Source organism: Dryobates pubescens, chromosome 1, assembly GCF_014839835.1.
Source record: "Dryobates pubescens isolate bDryPub1 chromosome 1, bDryPub1.pri, whole genome shotgun sequence".
NCBI lineage: Eukaryota > Metazoa > Chordata > Aves > Piciformes > Picidae > Dryobates > Dryobates pubescens.
The window spans coordinates 35,657,346-35,684,875 of NC_071612.1; the positions used below are offsets into that span (position 1 = coordinate 35,657,346).

Here is a 27,530-nt window from a genome sequence, read left to right on the forward strand (position 1 = left end):
CAGCCAATTCAACTTTCAGAACCTTTGAATTTTCCCAGACAGTGCTTGAACACCATGAAAACTTGCCCAGCTTCCACTGCCAGAAGGGGAAAAAAATTAAAATGCTGCTGAAATGTAGTAAATTGCTTCCATATACCTCTCTAAAATGGCCATGTCTGACCAGGATTTCATTAGTGATGTGTTTGGCCAAATGAAACAAAGCCATTAAATCAACTCAGCAGTATTTGCTTGTCTGTAGAGCAGTAACTGTTTTCTGTCAGGCAGGACAGTCACAAAGATGTCATGAAAAGTTCTAAATAACACCAATTACAAATTTTATTGAGTTTATCAAAGTGTGAGGTGCTCTTGCTTTTGGGGGTTGGGGATCCTGAATGCTGTTAAAACAAACAGTTTGACTGCTTCTGCTCCTCTAGTCCATGATGACAAAGTCTGCCCTGAAAGGGACAACAGTTTCAACTTACGACCTCAGTCTATGACTATATGGACTTTGATTCAAGCTTATTCTGTGTGACTTTTGGCAGCTTCCACAACTGTATGTTACATATTTCTACATTTTGAACCACTTTGTGGGGTGAAATGGTGAAAGTAAAAGCATTGGAGTCTAAGCACTGTTGCAGTGATGGGTGTGGCTAAAAAAGCTGTTAATTGGAGGATTAAAGATAGATAGATAAATAGATAGATAGATGATAGAAAAAGAAAAAAGAGAGAAAGAGGGAGAGAGGGAAAGAGAGAGGGAAAGAGAGAGGGAAAGAGAGAGGGAAAGAGAGAGGGAAAGAGAGAAAGAGAGAAAGAGAGAAAGAGAAAGAAAGAAAGAAAGAAAGAAAGAAAGAAAGAAAGAAAGAAAGAAAGAAAGAAAGAAAGAAAGAAAGAAAGAAAGAAAGAAAGAAAGAAAGAAAGAAAGAAAGAAAGAAAGAAAGAAAGAAAGAAAAAAAGAAAGAAAAAGAAAGAAAGAAAGAAAGAAAGAAAGAAAGAAAAAGAAAGAAAGAAAGAAAGAAAGAAAGAAAGAAAGAAAGAAAGAAAGAAAGAAGGAAAGAAAGAAAGAAGGAAAGAAAGAAGGAAAGAAGGAAAGAAAGAAGGAAAGAAGGAAAGAAAGAAGGAAAGAAAGAAGGAAAGAAAGATAGATAAAATCACTTCCTAAACCTCATGGATTAGTTATCAGTAAGGAGAACCTCTCAATATGTGCATGGTAGATTGTGTGGCTTCAGTGAAGTACCTAAACTGTGGCATTTCCAGCCCACACAGTTCACATTGACATGCTCAATCCAAATATGTCCTAATCTATAGCTCTTATTAGAAAATAAACACCCTGTGATCATGTCTGCACCTTGCAGAGTCCAACAGGCCTATGAATGTCCTACAATGCACCCACAAAACAGTTCAATCTGAAACAACAGAGCCATGATATCATTTTCCTTTTCCCCAGCCCACGTATTTTATTAGTTGGACAGACAAAAAAGAATGCCATCAGTTTAGACTCAGGAAAACCCCTAAGTCCCACAGAATCTCATTGCTTAACTAAAACAGTGTTTTAAAAGAGCTGTGGTTTCTCTCCCTGGGAAAAATAACAGCCCTTACAGAAAGCCTGCTGAAGGGAACCATGCAGCCTTGCCACTGCTAAAGGTTTCCCAATGCTCATCTTCCAATTTGCTTTATACAAATGACAGTTCTACAGCATCACATACACCTGAGGTAGTCACATGCTATTCACAAACTTCTGTTGTACTTACTTGATGGTTACTCTGTTGGATGTGTCTTGCAGATCCCCAGGATCAAAAAGCTGAGATTCTTTAAGTCCCAACTCTTTACAGCCTCTTAAGAATAAGATGATATTATCCTGAAAAGAGAAAAAAAAAACCCAGAAACAACTCAGAAAATCCTTTCACTCTTTCTCATTGGAAAAAACGTAACCTTACCATACCAACCCTGGAAATGTTCAAAACCAGGCTGGATGGGGCCTTGAACAATCTGGTCTAGCAGGTGTCCCTGTCCATAGCACAGGGGTTGGAACTAGATCTCTAAGGTCCCCTCCAACCCAAACCATTCTAAGATTCTATAATCTGCCCCTAACTCAGTAACAGCTCATGAACAGTTGTATCATTTGCTAAATGAAGAACCAAAGGCATTTCCAGTCACATCATTTAAGAAGTCTGTATATATTTTGTTTGAAAACCAGATACATATGATTTAAAAAAAAAAAGATACATATAATTGCAACAAGATTGTTGACTTTTCTCTTTCCAAACCCAGATGTTGGCAACTCCTTTAACTGAAAAAGCCCTGCTAAATTCCCCACCTCCTGCTGTAGGCTGCCAACACAAGTTCAGCATGTTATGGGGCAGAAAAGAGAAGGCTGGATTTCTGTAGGGAACAGGAAGGATAGATATCAAACAGTCCAGTACCAAACAAGCAGTTTGTTCAGAAAACATTTTGCATACTGATACAATCAAGCCAGCTGCTTCTAGTTAACACAACTGGTCTCTTGCCTCTCCCACATTAACCAGGCAGAAGCCACTGGGAAAAGAGGTAGGTGACTTCTTGCTAAATATAACTAGATGATCTTTAAAAGTCCCTTCCAACCCAAACCATTCTATGCAAATGCCTGAAGCCACACTTTACATGACCAGTCTGGAAGAAGAAAACAAAACTGATCTTGTAATGTTTTTTATGGAGAACTTACACTTTTCAGAGTGTAAACCATAAAATCAGTAACTAAAAGAGAACAGGCACAAGCTGATTTAAGCCTCCTTCAAACCAAATAGAAGAGATGACACGTGGGTTTGCACTAAAAGAATTCAATCTCTATGTGTGCATATAGATTTAATATGTTTTATACTTATATGTATGCATGTTGGGTAGTGATAGGACTAGGAGGAATAGATCCAAGCTAGAGGAGGGGAGAGTTAGATTAGACATTAGGAAGAAGTTCTACCCCATGAGGGTGGTGAGACACTGGAACAGGTTGCCCAGGGAGGTGGTGGAAGCCTCATCCCTGGAGGCTTTTAAGGCCAGGCTGGATGTGGCTCTGGACAACCTGATCTAGTGTGAGGTGTCACTACCCATGGCAGGGGGGTTGGAGCTAGATGATCCTTGAGGTCTCTTCCAACTCTGACAATTCTATGATTCTCTGATGTACACCTTTTATAGGACCAGTGAACCTTTCTTATGTAGATAAAACTTCAAAGTCAGTAGAGGACAAATTTTTATGTATAGACATTGCTAGATCAGCAAACTGCAATGGTAGATGTGAGGACAAGTAAAGATACAATGTAGAGCTTGATACACTCTCAAGCCTCAAAGCTACAACTGGATAAGCTGTCAGATATAATCATAGAATCGTTAGGGTTGGAAGGCACCTCAAGGATCATCTAGCTCCAAGCCCCCTGTCATGGCTCAGAGCCACATCCAGCCTGGCCTTAAAAACCTCCAGGGATGGAGCTTCTACCACCTCCCTGGGCATCCTGTTCCAGTGTCTCACCACCCTCATGTTGAAGAATTTCTTCCTAACATCCAGTCTGAATCTACCCATTTCCAGTTTTGTTCCATTGATGAAGAGTTCAAGAGGAGTGCAGTCTCAGCGTGTGGCAGAGACTGGTCAAAACTGGGGAGAAGCCTGAGCAGCATTCAGCTCTTGTCCACTCTGTGAGGAAGGGCTCTCCCCACATCTGCTCCCAGGCTTTTGTTTGGGTGGCACAGGCATGGCTCAGTGAGAGCAGCCCTGTTTATTCTGTCGGGGCACAGCAATCAGCATGCTAATCGCTGCGGCTCCCTGCATGCCAACGCTCTCGCACACAAAGCTCGCTGTCACCAGCCACACTGCAACAAAACAAAACAACCAAAAAAAATACAGACTTGGGAATTTAGAGGAGTCCAAATCTCTCCTTCTTTCTTGGCTCAAACTTAACAGCTTTGGAGGGGAGCCAAGGGGAAAGGAACAGTAGTGGAGGGAGCAGAGAGCCCATAACCCCAAGAGACAGCATCATTCATGATATGAAAAGATGCTTGTAAAATTCCCCATCTGGCTTACTGTTTGCATTATCTTTTCTCCAACTGCAACATGAATAACTCTTGTGTTTAGCCTCTGGTGGAGGACAGCTCTGGTCACTTCCAAATGGTGGGTGGAGCAATGTGTAAATCTAATAAAAATGCAAAAGCATCCCCCCCCCAAAAAAAAAAATTTCCTAACAATATTTCCTAACAAAAATCCACAAGGCACAGAGGACACAGTAACCTAATAGGTTTAATAAGCAATCAAAGGAGGGGGAACTCCAGGGATAAGTAATTGCACTCATCTTTCTGCCAAAATTTCACATCCAAGTTATGATAAGTAGTGACAAAGATACCAGGGAATTGGCAGCCATGCATGTTAGAAACTTGTTTCTTCTGTTGATGAACAAATGCCCACTTCTCCAAAGAAGCAGTGTCACAACCCTCTGCCTGCTTTTTCCACATACTTTTTACTCTGATGGTCACCATAATAATAACATTTGCAACAGTCACTAATGCCACCACCCAAACAATTCCTTCACAAAGCTGGCATCTTGTTTGGGCACAAAAAACTAGATGCAATCTGAGAGCAAAGGCAGATTATTTCTTTTTGCTTTTGTTAACAGTCTCATAGTTTTTATGTCCCAATGGTCCTAAAAAAGGCAATCTGTTTAAAAGGATTAAAAAACAACACCAAACAAGCTGACAAAGACATTGAATTCAAGTGACAGATAATAAAGGGAAACCTGCCAGGGTTGCCTACCCTTGAGTCAAAAATGTATTTCATACAGCTGGCTGAACATGAGCCAGCAGTGTGCCCAGGTGGCCAAGAAGGCCAACGGCATCAGGAATGGTATCAGGAAGAGTGTGGCCAGCGGGAGCAGGGAAGTCATTGTGCCCCTGTACTCAGCACTGGTTAGGCTACACCTTGAGTACTGTGTCCAGTTCTGGGCCCCGCAAATTAAGAAGATTCTCCTCAATTATGAGTATCAATAATGTTGGAAAAGACCTCAGAGATCATCAAGTCCAACCTGTCACCCAAGACCTCATGACTAACTGAACCATCACTTCAAGTGCCACGTCCAATCCTTTTTAAACACCTCCAGTGATGGTGACTCCACCACCTCCCTGGGCAGCACATTCCCATGGCCAATTACTCTTTCTGTGATGAACTTTCTCCTCACCTCGAGCCTAAACTTCCCCTGCACAGCTTGAGACTGTGTCCTCTTGTTCTGGTGCTGGTTGCCTAGGAGAAGAGACCAACCCCCACCTGGCTACAACCACCCTTCAGGTATAGTTGTAGACTCAAGAAGGTCTCCTCTGAGCTTCCTGTTCTCCAGGCTAAACAACCGCAGCTCCCTCAGCCTCTCCTCATAGGGCTTGTGTTCAAGACCCCTCGCCAGCTTTTTTGCCCTTCTCTGGACACGTTCAAGAGTCTCAGTGCCCTTCTTAAACTAAGGGGCCCAGAACTGGATACAGTACTCAAGGTGTGGCCTAACCAGTGCTGAGTACAGGGCAGAATGACCTCCCTGCTCCTGCTGGCTACACTATTCCTGATGCAGGCCAGGATCCATTGGCCTTCTTGGCCACCTGTGCACACTGCTGGCTCATGTTCAGCCAGCTGTCAACCCAACTGTTACTGTTGAAGAAACTGAAAAAGAAAGGTTCACAACCACCAATGTATACTAAAAAACATAAATCCTTGCTTTAAATAAGTGATTGAAAAAACACACCCAGCATGGATATCCAGTTCCTTACAACTTGGCAGAGTTAAATAGGTCATGCAAATGGGTCACCCTGCAATGGCAAGGATCGCAGTGTGGCCAGCTGCTGAGCCTCAGCTAACAGGGCAGTATCTTTTACAGTGGTCTGGGAAGACACACAGCCAGAACTGAGTCTCTCTGGCAGCCCCTACAAGGCATTAAGACACAACTTCCTCCACACATTACATGGAGATGATATTGCCTTTCTCTGAGTAGGGGCTTGCTGCAGGTGCAGTTGGACTAGACAGAGACTGGGTCACTTGGTCAGCACATTATTTCCTACAGCCTCTTTCCTGCTGTCCTGTGAGCAAACTCACCTGTTACTGTTTGCATTTCCTTTGCTAATTCCATCCATTTCTTTATCTATAACATTTTGTATCTATAAATATAGATATTTATAGATACCAGGAGTTGGAAGGGACCAATATGGATCAATAAGTATAGAACTAAATATCTATAGGTATCTGCAAATCTCTAATCTATAGGTATCTATATCTCATCTGTGCATGAACAGGCTGGTTACAGAAGACAAATGCTTCAGTGTGGTGACAGACAGGACACAAGCACAGGATACAGCCCAACCCTTTTCTGCTTGCCTAAGCAGAGTCCTGACAGTTACTGTAGGATCAGCACTCTAAGCAATGCCTTTGATTTACAAATATTAGAAAGGCAAAAATTATTCATGTAAATGTTCCACTGTAGCAAACTGCAGAATCAAAGAATCAAAAATTGAAACATTAAAATTTGGGTAAAGCCCACAAACCAGCAAGGAAGGACAGGAAGGAGCAGGGATGACTAACACAGGATCACAGGATGTTAGGGCTTAGAAGGGACCTCCAAAGATCGAGTCCAACCGCCCTGCCAGAGCAGGGCCGTACAATCTAGCATAGCTTGCACAGGAATGCGTTCAAATGGGTCTTGAAAGTCTCCAGAGAAGGAGACTCTACAACCTCTCTGGGGAGCCTGTTCCAGTGTTCTGTGACCCTCACAGTGAAGAAGTTCCTCCTCATGTTGAGCTGGAATCTCCTATGCTGTAGTTTATATCCATTACCCCTTGTCCTACCGCAGGGTGTGACAGAGCAAAGACTGTCCCCTCCCTCTTGACCCCCAGCCCTCAGAAGGATGGATGGGAAGGAAGCCAAAGAGGTGATCTCACAGCTGCATTCCAACACTGTCACCTTTTCATCCTTTTTAGTGTGTAACCTGACAGGCTCACCTCTACAAAAATTACTTTGCCAGGACAATTGCCTGCAGGTAACTCAAAGAGCAGAGGCAGAGGGATTACACCTCCATGAAGGGGGAGGTCACTTGTCATTTGGGTTGTTGGGGGGGTTGGGGGGCGGTTTGCTGTTTTTTAAAAGACTGATAGCCTGTGGTTTATAAATATGAAAAAGTGTTCACTGTATAGCATTAATTTTCCTCAGGGAGAGTGAAGCACAAAATCCTGAACCCTGTAAAGAAAAAACACCCACAAGAGCTGGCAGCTGTGCAGGACAGACACCCTGGAAAGCCACCGCAAATTCACACAGTAGCACTGCCAGCACACAAGACAGTTCAAGCTAGCGAGAATCAAATAGTCACAGCAGGCAAATTCTCCCCATAGGATCTGCTGATCAGATGCAACGGCAAACAGCTTGAATTTGGCCCACTTCCATTCCTTTCATCTGCCACAATACTACACAAAATATTCTCACTGTATCCACGCCGCAAATCGGACCTGCGGCTTACGGCCGGGGAAGCAGCGCTTGTCAGACGTGCCACTGCACGGCCTGGGTGAGATACAGAGATAAACTCGGGGCAAAACAAAAGCAAGGCAAGCTGTGTGTCTGCTCACAGCCCTGAATAAAATGCCAAGGGCATGCCACTTTGGCGAGCTGGAGATATTATTAGTTGTTGGTAGCACTGCGCTGCTTTGCAGGACAGCTGCAGACAAACAGGTGGCCGTGTGCATTTCTGGCATGCTGGAGTTTTCCCTGCTCCAGAAGAAACTGGGAGATTTCAAGAATAAAATAAAATAAAATAAAATAAAATAAAATAAAATAAAATAAAATAAAACCAAAACAAAACCAAACAAAATAAAATAAAAATTAAAAAAAAAGATAAAATAAAAAATAGATAAGAGAAGTGAAGAGAAGAGAAGAGAAGAGAAGAGAAGAGAAGAGAAGAGAAGAGAAGAGAAGAGAAAATTAAGTAAATAAAATAAAACAAAAAAAGAAAGTAAATACAATAAAATAAATTTAAATTAAAGCAAACTATTTAATTAAATTATTTTTAAAATTAAATTTAAAAATAAAATTTAAAATAAAATAATAAAATAAAAATAAAATTGAATTCAAGCAAATAAGATAATAAAATAAAAACTAAATTAAATTAAAGTACATAATTAAATTAAATTATTTAAAAATTAAATTTAAAATTAATTTTAAAATAATAAAATGAAAAATAAAATTAAAGAATATAATTAAATTAAATTCTTAAAAAATGAAAACACTATAAACAAAATACAAATAAAGTAAAGCAAATAATTAAATTCAATTATTCAAACGTAAATTAAAAATAAATTTAAAGGTATAATAAAAATTAAGTTAAATAAAAGCAATTGTTATAAAATTAAGATAAATTTTTTAAATTAAATAAAAGAACATTTTAAAATAAATAAAAATAAAAATTAAACAAATACAATTAAATTAAATTTTTAAATAAAATAAAAATTCAAAAGTAAATTGACATTTAAAAGAAAATAATAAAATTAAATTAAATTTTAAAAAATGTATTTCAAAACTGCTTTCCTAAGCAATTTCCAATACAAACTCATAAAAGCCCTTTTGCTCCCTCCCCAAAATGTCTTCCCAATCCCCTCATTTTTCCATTTCATATAAAATATTAGTGGGGATAACCTATTTATGGCAGAGCAATGGATCTTGACTGATTCACAAGCAGATGGAAAGGCAACATGGAAAAATCCAGTTCAAGTCCACTAGGAAAGAACTTCTATGAGAGAAGTTGGAAACTTTTGATACATACATATATGTATATATATATACACACACACACATATATATTTTACTCTTTAGGCTTTGCTGTGCATGTTTGAATACATATGGTTTACTAGAGACGTGTTTTAATACATATGCTTTACTAGATAGATTTTTTACTGTTTATACAGTGTGCTATACTGTATATACAGTAATTTACTGTATATAATTTACACAAACCATTTCTTTTTCCATGGCAGATTCCAAATGAGTAGATTTGGAAAGAACTCAACAGTAGTCGTGACACATTTAGAGACTTAGGATGCTTAATCTCCAGAACACAAAGGATGACAGCACACCAGAACTGAAGGCAAGCTCCACCAGAATGGTGAAGGAAGACAAGGTTGCATGCACCCCAGAATGAGGTAATAGCCTCATGCTTCATGGGGATAAACAGAAGGAGAGTGACCTTGGGAGCAGGGAGGGAAAGCAGGACTTACCAGCCTGTCAGCCTGACCCGATTCTGGCCTCCCAAAGTGCAATAACCCTCCGGACCAGCAGGACTGACAGGCGGCCAGGAGTCACACAGCTGCAGCTGGTCGGGGCTGAACACAGTCCCCCCCCCCCCCCCCAAACTCCACCTCCAGCCATCTCCAGGGCAGCAACGTGGCCCTGACACCCTAAAACCATGTGAGGTGCTGGCTGGCACACAGCAGCAGCTCCTCTCCTGGCACCTCCCCTCCCTGGCACCTGCACAGGCAGAGAGCAGCAGCAGAGGAAAATTATCAGCGTGGGGGGAACTCTGTGAGCCCCAAGGGCAAGAAGTAGGTCCAGAGAATAAATAGGCAGGTGATCAGATGAAACCAGCAGGAGTAAGACACACTGGCAGGAGATGAAACTTTACTACTGTGAAGGAGGGGCTGCAGGGAGAAGGGCCAAGCTTGCTGGGAGCACCAGCAGGCCAGGCAGCCTGGCAAGCAGCGTCTTTAAGAGCTCAGCAGAGAAGATTGTCTTTGCAAAGAAAGCCAAGCCTTTTCCTGCTTCTTTTAGGGCAATCAAGGTGGAAGCAATGTGTCTCCTCAAACAACAGCTTCATGTCCTTACCAAAAACCACCTTAAAAATTCAGTGAAGAAAAGGTGTCTGTTGGGAGCACAGTGCAGCTACACGAAACATGGGAAGAAACAGCCTCAGGTTGCACCAAGGGAGGTTCAGGTTAGATATCAGAAAAAATTTCATCAACCAAAGGCTTCTCAAAGACTGGAACAGACTCCACAGAAGGTGGCTGAATCTCCATCCCTGGAGGGGTTTGAAAGCCACAGAGATATGGCACTGAGGGACTTGGCTTAGCATCAGTCTTGGTAGAGTTAGATAATGGTTGGACTTGATGATCTTAAAGGTCTTTTCTAACCAAAACAGTTCTATGGTTCTACGATACCAGAAACTCCAAACATGGCTCTAAGCAATCTACAACTGCCAGACCCTGAAGATCAAGATGGAAATGCCAAATTCTTACCAAGGCACTTAGATCCTGCTGCTTCCAACTAGGCTTACTAGATTGGAAAACTGCCAGCACTTAGAGCAAGAAGTTAGTGCACAGCTCTGATACCACTACTTTGGTAGTATAAAACTTACTCTCCTCTGATAGTATAAAGGGAAACTTGGGCAAAGGAAACAACAGATCTCATTTATTTTTTCAGCCTTCAGCAAAATCTTTTGCTAATAGAGTCATAGAATGGTTTGGATCGAAACGGAACATCTCATTTCAATCCCCCTGCCTTGGGGAAGGACACCTCCTACTAGATCAGGTTCTTCAAGACCTCATCCAGCCTGGTTTTGAACACTTCCAGCCTTGGAGCTACCACAACTTCTCTGGGCAACAAGTTCAGTGCCTCACCACCCTCATGGGGAAGAATTTTGTCCTAATGTCTAATACAAATAAAGCTTCTTCCAGTTTGAATCCATTACCCCTTGTCCTGTCACTGCATGCCTTTGTTCAAAGTCTCTCTCCAGCTCTCTTAGAGAGGCCCTTCAAATACTGGAAGGCTGCTAGGTCTCCCCAGAGCCTTCTCTTCTCCAGGCTGAACCCCAACTCTCTCAGCCTGTCTTCATCAGAGAGGTGCTCCAGCCCTCTGATCATCTTTTAGAATTTAGATTTAGAATTAGAATGAACCAGGTTGGAAAAGACCTTCAAGATCATTGAGTCCAACCTATCACCCAACATCATCTAATCAACTAAACCATGGCACCAAGTGCCTCATCCAGTCTCTTCTTAAACACCTCCGGTGGTGGTGACTCCACCACCTCCTTGGGCAGCACATTCCAATGGCAAATCTCTCTTTCTGGGAAGAATTTCTTCCTAACATCCAGCCTAAACCTCCGCTGGCACAGCTTGAGACTGTGTCCTCTTGTTCTGGTGCTGGTTGCCTGGGAGAAGAGACCAACCCCCACCTGGCTACAACCTCCTGTCAGGTAGTTGTAGGTGGCAAGAAGGTCTCCTCATATCCTCATCTTCTCCAGGCTAAGCAACCCCAGCTCCCTCAGCCTCTCCTCACAGGGCTGTGCTCCAAACCCCTCCCCAGCTTTGTTGCCCTTCTCTGGACACGTTCCAGCTACTCAACATCTTTCCTAAACTGAGGGGCCCAGAACTGGACACAGGACTCAAGGTGTGGCCTAACCAGTGCTGAGTACAGGGCAGAATGGCCTCCCTGCTCTTGCTGGCCACACTATTCCTGATAGAGGCCAGGATGCCAGTGGCCTTCTTGGCTGCCTGGGCACACTGCTGGCTCATGTTCAGCCTACTATCAACCAGTACCCCCAGATGCATTTTGGGGAAAATCTGAAGTACAGCAGCAATGCTGAATCTTAAGAAACTGTCTGATGTTCTCCTGAATCTGCCCTTCACCATCAGATTAGTTATTTCCCAAGATCTCTGCCCTGTAACAAATTTCAGCCACATCTGTAAGCTGCTTATGTGATGCAGTATATTACTATCATTTGTATGATGCCTATAATTAAAATCCCCAACCAGGAATGTCCATATTCTGTATAATGAAAGGGGAATGCAAGGAGTTCAGAATATAAAATGGCACTGCAGGTCCTGGGCAGGTAGTGAAAACTTTGTGCTGGGTACAAAATGGATGATTTATCTCATTGCTGCAAATGTTAAACATGACCTCAAAATCCCTGTAGCATGGTATGATGTAAAAGGAGGGCAGAGCCATGGTGGGCTGGAAAGGAGAAGGATGGCAGGGGAAGAGAGAAGAAAATCTGGGAGGGGACCACACAAAAGAACATGAGCAAGAGCAGCCTCCAACTCAACAGGCAAAAGCAAACCACAGAGGGTTGGGAGGAGTTCACACAGTATGAGCACAAGACTATGACTATGACTTCACTAGATAAGTAGGTCCTGATATTTCTCCTTGCTACATCAGCTCATTATCCCTGAAGGCACAAATAAGACATATAAACAAATGGGAGCTCAGTTGACATCTTTGTCTTTGGGGGACAGAGCAATCAGATGATGTGCATTCCATCAGATCTGCCAAAGCCAAGATACACCCTGAGTGAGATGGCTTTGTTTACTGCAATGAAGGTGGAACATAGGCAAGCAGGGAAAAGAGCCCAAAGCATTTCCAGGCTACTTATGGTCTCTAATGGTGATGAAATCACAGCCAGATGTCAGATTTCAGAGGAGATGCCTATCTGATGTCACATTCTCTTGTATCAACTATGCTATGGTCAAGAAAGAGGACATTTCCCTTCCATCCCCTCTCTGCAGCACCAGATGACAGCACTTGGCTTGCAAGCATTGGGACCTCAGTTTCATGAGTTCTTCTGTTATCTACTTTTCACATTTTTGATGAATAAAGCTCACCAAGATGGAGGTTTAAAAACAAGCTCATGTACAGTGAAGTGCAACCAAGCACTGCCAGAAACAGCTGGGAGCTCATCTTGCAAATCCAGAGTCAGGTGGGTAAAAACACGAGGATAGGTGAAACACCACCCAAAAAGCACAGCCTGCTTCCTTCTGCTGTGGTGGAAAAGACTGTTATTTACCTCTGCCTTGTTAGTTGTGAAGTGGCTGTGAAGCGGGGCAACACAAAATTTAGTGCAGAGTGGGTTGGGGAAGGAGCAATTTAAAAAGTGGGAATGTTCTTATGTTCTCAGGGCAACTGGAGCTCAGTGTTGGGGGGTGTCTAACCCTTCTTACCCATCCTTCTGGCAATAGTTGTGGTTTGTTTCTGATGGAGGAGGGGGGAAAAAGGTCATGAAGACAATTTGACCTTGATTTGCACTCACATGATGTGTGCTGGGAGTATGACTAACCTAAACACAAGATTTCAAGGAACCCTAAAAACCTTGTTTAGTGTCACAACATTTCCCTCAAGACATCCTGTTGAGGAAACTGGATGCTCTCTGTTCTCAGCACATCCCTCCGGCTGCTGCCCCCACAACTGAGCTCTACAGCAAGATATAAAAAGGGGCACAACATTCACAACTAAGGAGAGCATGCTGTTTTCTATGTTTGGTTTATTTGTGTGCAATTATCAGGACACAGCAAAGCATTAAGGAAAGCACACAGTCTGATCAGGGGTTTAGGAGATCTCAAAAGCAGCCATCTCAAACAAAGTGCTTCAAGGAAAGAAAACAAAATACAAATACATGAACTCCAAATCTAGAGTCACAAGTCATAAGAACTACTGCTCCAGATACTCAGAAAATAAAAACAGTCTCTAAGTCACTGGGGTTCAAACAACAGGACCACCAAAGAAACTAACTTGAGCATTACAGATGGGAGAGTACAGTTTTCACTAGATGTACTGTTAAAGCTTATCACAGAATGACAAGGGTTTGGAAGGGACTTCTGGAGAGCAAGTTGAACCCCCCCTGCCAAAGCAGATTCACCTAGGGCAGGCCATACAGGAATGTGCCCAGGCAGGTTTTGAAAGTCTCCAGAGAAGGAGACTCCATAACCTCTCTGGGCAGCCTGTTCCAGTGCTCCACCCTTGCAGTAAAAAAGGTTTTCCTCAGGTTGAGGTGGAATTTCCTGTGTTCCAGTTTGTACCCACTGCCCCTCATCCTATCACAGAGCACTACTGAAAAGAGACTGGCCCCTTCCTAACACCCACCCTTCAGATAGTCATACATTAATAGGATCCCCTCTTAGCCCTCTCTTCTCCAGACTAAACAGCCCCAGGTCTCTCAGCCTTTTCTCCTCAGGAAGATGCTCCAGTCCCTTCATCGCCCTTGAAGCATCCATTGGACTCTCCAGTAGTTCCCTGTCCCTCTTCAACAGGAGAGCCAGAACTGGACATGGCATTCCAGATGTGCTCTCACCAGGACAGAGTATCAGGGGGAAGGAGAACCTCCCTTGACCTGCTGGTCATGCTCTTCTTAATGCACACCAGGAGATCATTTGCTTTTTTGCCAGAGGGGCACATTGCTGTCCCATGGATAACTTCTTGTCTCCCAGATCTTTCTCCATGGACCTGCTTTCCAGCAAGTCAACCCCTAATCTGTACTGGTGCACGGGGCTGTTCCTCCCCAGGACTCTACACATATTCTTGTTGAACCTCATTAAGCTCTCCTTTGCTCAGCTCTCTCATCTGTCCAGATCTTGCTGAATGGCAGCACAGTCTGATGGAGTGTCAGCCACTCCTCCCAGTTTTGAACTAGCTATGAACAAAGCTTATCCCAAACATGAAGCATGACAGAACCCAAGACACCCGTATCTCCTTGTATACCATGTCACTTGCAGTGCCACAGGAAGAAAGTTTCCAGGAGTGCAGAGGGAGCTTACAGCTCCAAACACCAAAAATACTTGAGCTTTAAAAGAAACAACCAACCAACCTCCAACACCACCAGAAATAATAACAAACCCAACAAATTCATAGATTGATAAAGTGGAATTACCTCCTGAGTGACTTACCCAAAAAGCACACCCCTGGGGTAAGCCAAAGGAACTCTGCAAATAGCTTAAGCTCCAACACAAACAAAGCTTTTTGCAAGATGAGTAGAGCCATCAACTACCAGCAAACACTGCCTTTCCTGACTGCTGTAGAGGGAACTGTGTGTTAAGCCATGGACCAACAGATGCTTCTCAAAAGCTATTTATATGAGTTGCTGCTAAGATACTGTACCACAGTGGCGATGAAGACTACTTATGCAAAGCAAATCTATGTGCTGAAATTGCCTCTATGTCTTCCTTAATTAATGAGTCTGCTAAAGGCTGCTAACCTTTTTCACATGCCCTACCTTCCTTTCTCTGCCTACAGATTCCAAGCTTCATGGGATCCCTTTGATCACATTTGATATCTTAGGGCACTGTTACCCAACCCCTGCTTTCTATATTTTGACTTGGCTGTTGTGAAAATAATCTCCTTTTCCAGGAAGAGCAATGTTGACTGTTCCAGGGAGCCAGCTGCAGGGAACCATCAGATGCAACTTGCCACAGGACCTCTGGGATGGAGTGAAGCTAGTAGAGGAGGAAAAGCCACAAAAATTTGTGCATCTCCAGTTGAGGGTCATGAATTACCTGACCAGCATAACCCATTCTATAGGTAACTTGAAGCCTGAACATTCAGAGATGACTATCTGAAAATCCAGCCACTGCAGGCTGTTTCTAGTTTTCCTCTCTAACTACATCCAAAGCAGATGTCAAGGACAAGAAAAAAAAACCAACAAGCAATAGTGAGATTTACACCTGATGCTTTTCTGATACACCACAACCTAATTAATCATAGACATGAAGCTGTATTGGAGTTCCAGCCTCAATTCCTACTTTGCCCTGGTAATTTATCAGATGTCTTCCTAGTCAGCTACTTGAATTCACTCAGGGTGTGCAATCCAGAAAAAAACACCCAAGGTTTTATGAAAATATGTGCATGATAAATCTCATTTGAAAAGTTTTGCTCCCTGCAGCTGTATTGAGCAACCTGAGCACAAAACTTTGACCAGCCAAGGTCAGAAAACAGATGAAATGTTGTCTAATGCATTTGTAAGGTTTCAAATTGTAAAGGTAAAAAAGAAACTGGTACCTAAAATTGAAATCAATTCGACCTGAAACTTTTGGAAGCGATTCATAGAATGATTTGGGTTGGAAGCAACCTTAAAGGTTATCTAGTTCAAACCCCTCTGCCATGGGAAGGGACACCTTCCACTAGACCAGGCTGCTCAAAGCCCTGTCCAACCTGGCCTTGAGTATTTCCAGGGAGGTGGCATCCATAATGTCCCTGGGCAACCTGTTCCAGTGTCTCACCACTCTCACTGTAAAGAACTTCTTTCTAATATCCAGTCTCAGTCTCCCCTCTTCCAGGTTAAAGCCATTGCCCCTTGTCCTATCACTACAAGCCCTTGTGAACATTATGAGCACTGCCTGGCAGAGTCATTACACTTCTTCTAATGGCAGCAGCTACTATGAATATGACTTTACTTTCTTGCCTCTTTCTTTTATGTACTGTGTTCTCTTTTGCCTGGTATATTAAGAAAAGCTCCCTTCCATTTTAAGCCAACAAACAGTAACAGTTGGCCAGTACTTGGACTTCTCTCATCAAAGACAGCAACCCGCTATGCAAAGATCAGGATACTACACAGCCAGAGCTGTTGGAGGGCCTCTGCACCCCACTGTCCAAGTACAACTGCTGTAGGTGGGCCTCAAAAGATGCAAGAAAGCTGCCTGTGGAGGCCAGGGGCCTGGCAGTAGCTGTTAAAGTCAGACCAAATCTCTACTCCCCAAGGCAAACAGCAAAACAGTGGAACCGCCAAGGAGGACTCATTCCTGCTCAGTTCATGACCTCTGCAGAAAAAAAAAAGAGGCAACAAATTCCACTTCTCCTTTCAAATTAAACATCTACTCTTTATTGCCAGGGAATATGTTTTAATAATCTGTGGTGTTCAAGGTTTGATAAACATCAGAAATCTCTTTACTGCTGTTACATGATACCTGACATACATTTCCCCAACCCCCACTCACAGCTTTGCCTTTTCATGCCAACATTACATAAACCACACTGAACTTCTTCAAGGTACAGGTTAGGGTTTCCTTGCAAACACATTTAAAAGAAGCAGTTCAAGTCCAAAAAACCCTCTGTTTTGGTTTTGTTGTTTTGTTTTTTAATTGGCTTTTTGTACTGAATGACTTTCCAGCACATTCCAGTTGAAAAACCTACATAACTGTTTTTCCTTCCAGTAATAAAGTAAGTAGAAAGCTTGCAGATTTAGAAGTCTAGAATGATTTCAGTAAGAAAAATGAAGGGGATGAAAAATCAGTAAGCTTCAATTTGTTGCAACTACACTTTACAGGCAACCAAAATATCTGGCCAAACAGATGCTAAGTCAATCAGTGCCTGTTCTTAACTTTGACCATCTATAATGGAACTGTCTAAATTACTACACACCACAACACTCAATCCATGTACCTGGTGTTTCTTTTTCAGGTTTGAAAACTCACATTTGCTGTCTTGCTTGCATGGTTATAACTATCAGTCATCTTGGCCAAGAAGGCCAATGGTATCCTGAGGTGTATTAGAAGGGGAGTGGCCAGTAGGTTGAGAGAGGTTCTCCTTTCCCTCTACTCCAATCTGCTGAGGCTGCATTTGAAATACTGTGTTCAGTTCTGGGCCCCTCAGTTCAAGAAGGACCTCAGGGAACTGCTTGAGAGAGTTCAGTGCAGAGCCACAAAGATGCTGAAGGGAGTGGAACATCTCCCTTATGAGGGAAGGCTGAGGGAGATGGGGCTCTTGAGCTTGGAGAGGAGGAGGCTGAGGGGTGGCCTCATTCATGTTTATAAAGATGTGAAGGATGAATGTTAGTAGGACAGAGCCAGGCTCTGTTCAGAGATGTCCAGTGATAGGACAAGGGGCAATGGGTGCAAGCTGGAGCAGAGGAGGTTCCATGTGAACATGAGGAAAAGCTTTTTTACTATGAGGATGACAAGACCATGGAACAGGCTGCCCAGAGAGGTTGTGGAGTCTCCTTCTCTGGAGACATTCAAAACCCACCTGGATGTGTTCCTGTGTGACCTATTCTAGGTGATTCTGCTCTGGCAGGGGAATTGGACTGGATGATCTTTTGAGGTCCCTTCCAGCCTCTAATATCCTGTTATTCACTGTGAATATCTCCAGCTTATTCAGGGCTATAATAATAGTTTAGTTATTGATTTTCCATCCCTTTTCAAGCATCAGGAAAGCCTACCTCAGATACAATTCAAGAACTGGAATAATTTATTCATGAAGCTATGGTAGCTGCTAGCTTACACAGAGTATCCAGAAGAACCAACTTAAATTACTACTGTTGATGAAGTCCATAGAGATTGTGCACATATGCCTTTGAAGGACCATTTGAAAAGCACAACCACTGATTATCTCTGGATACCATAACTGTTTACAGTTGTGAAGGCTGAGCTTTCAGGAGGAGGAAAAAAAAGAGCAGTACAATGATATCTAATAGAGTATACTTAAGAAGCAGAAATTCCTGAAGTTTATGGGCACAAAATCAACAACTAAAACAAGAAGGAAATAAAGGAACTCTTCTTTCATATAGGGTATTTCCACTGCAAGGTTTCCTCGCAGCTCTTTCACAATGTCTTGGTTCTGCTTCCTCTGGGCAGCAGAGCATAAAGGATCTCTCCTTCTTCAGGACATAGAGTCCTGTTCTTCCATTTGCTGTCAACACACTAGAGGTGTGTGTGAGGCACACTTCTGCTATATCCTCTCTCCCCTAGGAATGCACAAAGCAGCAAGGGCAGGAAGATGAAAACATGCAGCACACCAAGTCTTAGGAACTGGAACTAAGGAGTGGAGATGGCAGAAACAGCTTGCCACATGTGTTGGCAGAGGGAAAATAAAAGGGAAACAAATCACTTATCACTGACAATTTATTCCTAAAATCTCAGTTTACACCCCACCTTCTGTCCTAACCAGACCTGAGATAATCTTTTCTTTGTAAAGGAAAACAGCCAAACCGTGCTTATAATTCAGCTTGCCTAAGTACAGTCAGTGGCTCCTGCTCAGAAGAGTCACAAGTAAGGCTAGCAGAGATGTTCATGCACCCTCTAGCAACAAGCTTCCAGCTCCTCACCTGCTGCTTCTGAAAACTTTGTCACTTTAAACCCACATTATATAGACTGGTGTAAAACTTAGCTGATGAGAATGTGTAAAGGGAAAGGATAAATTTAAAGCAAATATGACTTTTGTTTTTTCCCCTCTGCTCAAGAGAGTACAGTTTGTTGATCAGCAAGAGGTGTCTCTAGACAGCAGAACCAGTGGAGTCCAACAAGATTATTAAGCCAGGCTTCACAGGCCATGAAAGCAGCTGTACTAGGTCCAGAGCCAAGAAAAGGCTGCCAGCAGCTTAGCTGATTTAAAGCACTGCAGAGCCCAGTCCCCAGCCAGCTCACACATTTCCAAACCACTCCTGCAGGCACAGATTTCTGGAGAATGCAAATGTTACACATGGCTACCCAAAATCAGATCAAGGCCAGCAGGACTTACTGGCTTTGGCAAACACCTCTAGATTGCCCTAGTGACTGGGGAATATTCTTCAGACCCAGCATTGCCTTGCTTGAATGCATGGACCCAGCTGAGGCTCAGCACTGTGCTGAAGCTTGTCAGCTCTTTTATCTGGAGACCCTGCTAAGAGATACTTGGGGTTTACAAGGTCAACAGATGTCCAAGTATAGGGGCTACAGAGCTATGCAACCACCTTAGGTGATGTGAGAACACTGCCCAAACTGCAGCACAGGGAACCAAACCACCCAGGAGGTACCAGACCTTGGGCATGTGTGCTCTTCGTACCTGTGCAAGTATGTGTCAGCCAGCCTGGAGCTGCAAAGAGTCTTCAGCATGCCTCATGGTCTATGATGGCAGTGTCTGGAAAGGCAGCTAGCACAGGAACAGCACCCACTTTCTGGGGCTTTTTGGCTACCTGGAAATTCCTACATTTGCTACGCTGCACTGCTAAACTGAGTTCATGCCTTTGGGCCATTTGCCTCTGAATGGGAAAGGCACTGGCATGGAGCAGCTCTCCTGCAAGAGTCATCCTGTGGCTGTGCTGATCCAGGATGATAGATGTTGCTGCCAAACCCCAGCAGGCTGTTCAGTGAGTTGCCCACACCCACAACACAGAGGTTATCCAAGATTTTTCCATTCTCTGGCATATCCTAAACTCCACCTTCCATTATCCTGAACAGAGCAGTTGAGTCTTTTTCCTCTTATTTACTTCCCATCCACTTCCTAACCTCAGTCTGGCACTTTTATTGCTGCAGCTATTATTCTAAAGTCATAAAAGGACGAGAGTATTTGTACACTGTCATAAAAAAGAGAGTAAATCATATTGGAAGCTATGATGGAGAATACTGACCACAGTCTTTGAAGGCCTTGGTCTGAAATTTGCTTACATAATAGTTTACATGCACACTTGAGTACTGGACTTAAGTGCATGGCTCATGAAATCACAGCCAAACAAAACAGAACAAGCAAGGTGAACTACTCTTGGGAAGATGTAAAAGAGCTGCAGGAATTTTTGATGCAAGCATGAGAACACCAAGACCCCGGCACAAGAAAGACATGGAACTGCTGGAGAGGGTCCAGGGGAGGGCAACAAAGATGATCAGAGGGATGGAGAACATCCCCTATGGGGACAGCAGGAAGGACATTCCCTGTGGGGACAGGCTGAGAGAGTAGGGGCTGTTCAGCCTGGAAAAGGGTCTGAGGAGACCTTATAGTGGCCTTACAGTACCTGAAGGGAGTCTACAAGAAAGCCAAGAAGGACTTTTCATGAGAGCTTTTAGTGATAGGACAAGGCATAATGGATTGAAGCTTGAGGAGGGCAGGTTTAGACTGCAGATTAGAAAGAGACTCTTTACAGGGAGGGTGGTGAGACACTGGAACAGGGTGCCCAGGGATGTTGCAGATGTCCCCTCCCTGGAGGTGTTCAAGGCCAGGCTGGATGAGACCTTGAGCATCCTGGTCTAGTGGAAGTGTCCCTGCCCATGGCAGGGCAGCTGGAACTAGAGGCTCTTTAAGGACCCTTTCAACCCAAATCATTCTATATCATTCTTATAAAAACATGAAGTCTGGAATCCAAGGAGTTTCAGTTCTCCAAGATCATATTTTAGAAAGTAAATTGTTATCAGGCTTGGGTGGCTCAAGAGATTGGGTATCAGTATTTTAAAAAGCAAGTGATTAAGCTCTGATCAACCACAGAGTGAGGACTACAGGGCACTTAAGGTCTCAAACACCCCTGGGAACTTGCCAACAGGCTGCTGACTCCAGGCAGATTTTGGGTTTGGGCTTTCTCACACATAGTCTTCACACTTATGTGCACCCTCCTCTCAATTTCACTAGAACTACTCCATCAGCCTCCTCCAAATTCTGCATTGCAATTATGTCCATGAAGACCAAAGGCAGTTAGATCCCAAGTGTGCTGACAAATACTTTCCAGAATCATAGAATCATTTCAGCTGGAAAAGACAGAGTCCATCCATTAGCTAACTTGACCAAGTTTGGCACAAAACCATGTCTCTTATTTCTCTGTTTCCTTTCTAACTGCATCTATGTGTTGTTACCTAATTACAAGCTTCTGAAGGCCGAGATCTCAGATACCACGTAGCACCTAGCATAAAAGGGATGAGGAGACTCATCCCATTAATACTTATTTGCAGGGAAACAGATTTTGGCCTCTGCTGACTGTATCAGTCAACAATCTGAGGCACTCAGAAACTGAGGCCTGGCATACCTGAGGATTGAGCTCCTAAATTCCCTTCAAACTCATCACAATATTGGTTTGACTTTTGCCCTTTTGGTTGTTTTAAGACAGAATGAAAGAACAAGTAATAACTGGTGTGATATTGCTGATGACAAAGTACCACCTACTCCAACATGATTCTGCTAATACCTTGCTTACTTGAATTTTTGTTTGAGTGCAACACTTCTGTGAGAGGTTATAATTATCCTGCTTCTCCCTTGTCTATGATTCTAGTTCACTGCCATATCAGATTCCACCCAGTCACTATTCAGCACTGTAAAAATAAAACACAGACATGCACACTAAGAAGGAAGACCAAACTAGCCTGGCTCTGTTCCTCAAGCAAACCCCAAAACAAAACCCAGTCTCCTATGACAAACTTCATGTCATGGCTCCTTTTTATATAAGTTTGTTACTAAACACTGACTTTAGTAATGAATTTTATGTGTTCTTTCGGTGCACATTTATTTACTTATCTCTCTCTTTGCCTCTTTATAGGCTTTTATATAATCTCTGACAGGGCTCCCTGAGGACCATTCTGTCTGATTTACCAGTTTGCAACTAGCTTTGCTTAAGATTGATACAGTGCCAACATTTGTTCATAACCAGTTCTGTGAGGCTAGATTTAGACTGGATATTAGAAAGAATTTCTTAACAGTAAGGGTGGTGAGACACTGGAAAAGGTTCCCCAGGGAGGTCATGGATGCCCTCTTCCTGGAAGTGTTCAAGGCCAGGTTGGATAAGGCCTTGAGCAATCTGGTCTAGTGGGGAAGGTGTCTCTGCCCATGGCAGAAGGGGTTGGAACTAGATGATCTTTAAGGTCCCTTCCAATCCAAGTCATTCTATGAACCCATGAGAAATCAGAACATGCATTATTTCTAATACATTGTACCAAAGCCTGCAGTAGTAATTATTTTCTTTTTTAAAATTTGCTTGTATTCCCTTTGAAAATAAACATCCCAGCAAAACATCCTGACTTGTCTGATGCATAGCCAGCAGGTTGAGGGAGGTGATTCTCCCCCTCTATTCCACTCTGGTGAGACCCCACCTGGAGTACTGTGTCCAGTTCTGGAACCCCTGTTGCAGGAAGGATCTGGAGGTGCTGGAATGTGTCCAGAGAAGTGCCACAGGGATGATCAGAGGGCTGGAGCTGCTCTGCTATGAGGACAGATTGAGAGAGTTTGGGCTATTCAGTCTGGAGAAGAGAAGACTACAAGGAAACCTAATTGTGGCCTTGCAGTATCTGAAGGGGGCTACAAAAGAGCTGGGGAGGGACTTTTTAGGGTGTCAGGGAGTGACAGGACTGGGGGGAATGGAACAAACTAGAAATGGGTAGATTCAGATTGGATCTTAGGAAGAATTTCTTCCCCATGAGGTTGGTGAGACACTGGCACAGGTTGCCCAGGGAGGTGGTAGAAGCCTCATCCCTGGAGGTTTTTAAGGCCAGGCTGGATGTGGCTCTAAGCAACCTGATGTAGTGTGTGGTGTCCCTGCCCATGGCAGGGGGGTTGGAACTAGATGATCCTTGAGGTCCCTTCCAACCCTAACAATTCTATGATTCTATGCACTTGACACTCTTGGGACATTTCATCTTACACTTTTCATGCAGTTGTTATGGTTTAAGAAGGCACTACCATCTGAATTCTTTCGAGGGGACCGGAGGAACTTAAAGATAACATCCGAGAATTGTACTAAAAGAAAAGGGTTTTCTGCTCCAGGGTATGTCATGTAAAAGTTGTACAGATTATTTTTCTAGACCAGCAGTTGAGACATTTTATTAGCTTGTGCTACTGACCTGTGCAGGCAGTTTTCTGGCTCAATTTCCCCGACTTGTTTACAGTATCACCTCAGTTGTCCAGAACTTCTTGCTATCCCCACAAGGGTCAAATTCCTGACATGTATTAATTACACTGAAAATTGCCCTGGATTACTTGAAACCTCAAATAACTGAACCTATTCACCATCCTCCCTTTTAAATAACAGAGGACATACTGTATAGTGGTGCTAATTCTTTGGGGCTGATCCCTGTAACTCCAGAAATTAATACACAGACGTCCCACTTCTTATCTAGCAGGTCTGTCAGCTTCAGTCTGAAATTCAGGCTCAGGATGCAGGGAGTTTTTATAGCATGGTCCTACTCACTGCTGTAGACTGCAGAGCAGGAGGAAATAAGAAGGACAGGAAGGTTAAAACCAAAAACCACTGACCAGCATTCCTGTTCCATGCACTGTTGGCCAAGGAGATAGAGCTGCTTCACAGTTCAGCCCTTCCTGGTCACCAAAATGACCTTGGATCTCCTCCTGTAGTCAGCCAAAGAGTAGCTGCTCCCTGCACATTAAGTGTACGTCCCACTGACACTTCAGCTTTTACAGCTGTAGCTACTGGGCTCCATCTCCATATACCTGCCGCCAGGCAATCAGGCCTGAAGCTTCTTCTTGAAGGGCCTCACCAAGCAGCTCCACAGCAACCTCTACGACTGCCTTATTGCAGATTGAAAGCAGAGATGAGGATATTTCTAAACCACCATGAGGGTGGTGAGACACTAGAACAGGTTGCCCAGGGAGGTGGTAGAAGGTGGAGGATTTTAAGGCCAGGCTGGATGTGGCTCTGAGCAACCTGCTCTAGTGTGAGGTGTCCCTGCCCATGGCAGCGGGGGTGGAACTTGATGATCCTTGAGGTCCCTTCCAACCCTAACAGTTCTATGATTCCTTGTAAAGACCTACTGTCAACTCACACGGTCAGCCAATGGCAGGCATTAGCTCTGAGGGGTTGCTAGGCAGGACTGGTAAAGTTGGGATTGGTCTTGGAAAATGTACCAAGCCTCCTTCTAACCAAACTAGAAATGGCATTGAAAGGACAAGAGTGACAAGGCAGCAGTGAAGGTATTGGAAAACATCCAGGAATGCTTGGTAACACCCATGGGATTTGCTAGCTGTGCAGCCAAGCTACACAGCACCCAACTAACCCAGGAGTTATAAAAGGCAGGAAGCAGGAGCACCAGCAGCCCAGGCTATCAGCTGAAGGTTGTTACCCCACAACAGGTGCAAGGATGAGCCTCACATCTGGTGCTCAGTCCAATGTGCCTCCCAACACATCAAAACGACTGTGCAACACATCATGTCAAGAACATCTCCCTTGTTGTTGCAGTAAAAATAGAGCAAATACCAATATTACCCCTGAGAAGGAAAGGGAAAGGGGGAAAAGCATGATGTTTACCATCTGCCTAAGGAGGAAACACAAGCTTGATTCCAAACTGTGCGTGAGAACTAGTACAGTTCACAAGAGAAAAGCTGAAGTGATAAAGGAGCGTACAGAATGGGCTGGGGAAAAAAAAAGCTGTGTTGAGCTCAGCACACACTTGGATGCATGCACACATTTAGCAAGGTCAATCCTCTCTCTTGAAAGGTCTGAAAAGAGGACTCCTTTTCACATGTTTCACAGTAATCAATCAGTGCACACTATTGCCCCAAACAGAAACAGACATTTGCCGTCTTAGTAACAGTGCTTCCTGCATGAAGATGAGGAGCTAGAAGCAAACAAAGAAGAGGCAATAGAAACCACTTCAAGAGAAGGACACCACTTCAAGTATCTGGGGATTGTCTCTGTACTGCAATATTAATTTTCTAGACCATTAGTTATACTGCTTGTCCAGGAATGAATGTGTGATTCTCCTACTAAACTGTGGGACAGATTTCCACATAATACCACAAGGCTATTCAGCTTTCAAAAGGTTAATACTTAATGGCTTTGATGTCCCCCAGTCAGATAGCTCTGCCTAGCACAGTATTTTTGCACAAGCAATTAACTGAGCTCCTTCCTCTGCAGCATTAATTTTAACAGGTTTACAATAGTATCATTAGACCTCTGGACATTTAGGAGGAAGCACATTACAATTGGAAAATACTGTGCCAAGCAGGAAGCGAGTGGCTTGAATCCAGGAGCACTGAGGAATGCAGAAGACAAGGAGACTTGAGTGTCAGATATTTCAGCCTCTATGAACTCTTGACCACAGCACCACACTGCAGATTTTTTTCCTGGGCTCTTAAACCAAAGAAACCACTCTGCATGGATCATTAAGGGACTGGTTTTCCTCCTAGTTTGCCTTTTTGCTTGTTTGCTTTAAGGCAGGGAAACAACTGCAATGTGATCTTTGGAGTGACACACGTTCCATCATCTGCATTCAGCACGTAGGCTCCTGCTAGCACCATGCACATCATCTGACAGAAATCCACTTACAGTGCCCGGAAAGGTTTTCAGCATAGAAACACTACCAACAGTTGCTAGCAGACGTAAACTGCAATGGACTTCACCACGTTGGTTCACAGCCAAGAGGGGGATTAGAGGCAGCATTCTTCTGCCACCATCTTCAGCCTAAGAGCCAGGGTCACAATAGACCTGTTGCTAACTGATGCTTATTCCCTTCTCACAGGAGAAGAAGGTAATAGAAAGCTTAAGCTTCCCTGGCTCGTTTTGAGATAGCAGATCTGTTGATCTAACCACACTGTGGAAACTTCTTTCTGCTCACCTTCTGGGGACTGGTCAAGTTGAGAACTATTGGGAAAGCACTCTCCTTCTTCACAGCACCAGTGCTACTATTGAGTCCCATGTCCAGTTCTGGGCCCCTCAGTTTAGGAAAGATGTGGAGTTGCTGGAACGTGTCCAGAGAAGGACCACAAAGCTGGGGAGGGGTTTGGAGCACAGCCCTGTGAGGAGAGGCTCAGGAAGCTGGGGTTGCTTAGCCTGGAGAAGACAAGGCTCGGGGGAGACCTTTTTGCTGTCTACAACTATGTGGCAGGAGGTTGTAGCCAGGTGGGGGTTGGTCTCTTCTCCCAAGCAACCAGCACCAGAACAAGAGGACATAGTCTCAAGCTGTGCCAGGGGAGGTTTAGGCTGGATGTTAGCAAGAAGTTCTTCATGGAAAGAGAGATTGGCCATTGGAATGGGCTGCCCAGGGAGGTGGTGGAGTCACCATCACTGGAGGTGTTTAGGAAGAGACTGGATGGGGTGCTTGGTGCCATGGTTTAGTTGATTAGATGGTGTTGGGTGATAGGTTGGGATTGATGATCTCGGGGGTCTTTTCCAACCTGTTCTATTCTATTCTATTCTATTCTATTCTATTCTATTCTATTCTATTCTATTCTATTCTATTCTATTCTATTCTATTCTATTCTATTCTATTCTATTACTGTTCTATTCACCAGTTATCAACATTCTCCAGATCATATCACGTGGATTTTACAGGCAGTAGCACCGGCTGCAAGAAGGCAGGGTAGCAGCAAACACTGCAAATGTTCCTGCTGTGGTCATAGAACAATTTAGGTAGGAAGAGACCTTCAAGACCATCAAGTCCAACCATTAACCCTCCTCTGCCAAGTCCATCACAGCCCCATTTACACTGAATTTAGCTCTCGCTCTTTCAAACACTGGCATCAAGCTGTTCCCTGCAGCAGAGGATGTGTGTCACTGAGAGACAGTTGAGGATCAGAGACAGTATTTATAGCACAGACCTACAGACTCCAACCTGTGAGAGGCTTTCCAGAATTAGGGAGTGAGAGTACTACTAAGTATAGTTTTCAACACAGGCAACCTTTAACTTGGGATTTATGGATGAGACTTTCCTGAGTTTAGGCTTAAGGCTTGTGACTAAATTCAGGATTGGCTCCAGGTTTAAATCCCCTAGCTGCAGTTTTGGAACTACTTTAAACTGATTGAATGGCACCTGCTTCCCCAATTTATTGAGCCTCTTCATTCCCTCCTGTCCTTGCTCCTACTCATGCAGTTAGTCACATGCTGCCAAAAGGAGAAGGGTGGTTTTCAGCCAGATCAGTTGCCCACTGCAGCTCCAGCATGGTAGAAGGTGTAGAAAAGTAAAATTCAGAGCACCTGAAAGCAACCAGAGCCTCAACAGAACACAGAATTAACCAGGTTGGAAAAGACCCCTGAGATCATTGCGTCCAACCTATCACCCAACACCATCTAATCAACTAAACCATGGCATCAAGTGCCTCATCCAGTCTCTTCCTAAACACCTCCAGTGACGGTGACTCCACCACCTCCCTGGGC

General features: G+C 43.7%; 1 protein-coding gene across 1 annotated transcript in view; it reads right to left on the bottom strand.

Annotated features, from left to right (window-relative positions):
• Positions 1-27,530, bottom strand: part of LIMCH1 (LIM and calponin homology domains 1) — a 223,646-nt gene that overhangs the window by 87,022 nt on the left and 109,094 nt on the right. The window contains exon 4 of the mRNA XM_054163774.1: positions 1,728-1,834. Within this exon, the coding sequence (XP_054019749.1) occupies positions 1,728-1,834 (107 nt within the window). The remainder of the gene's footprint in view (positions 1-1,727; positions 1,835-27,530) is intronic.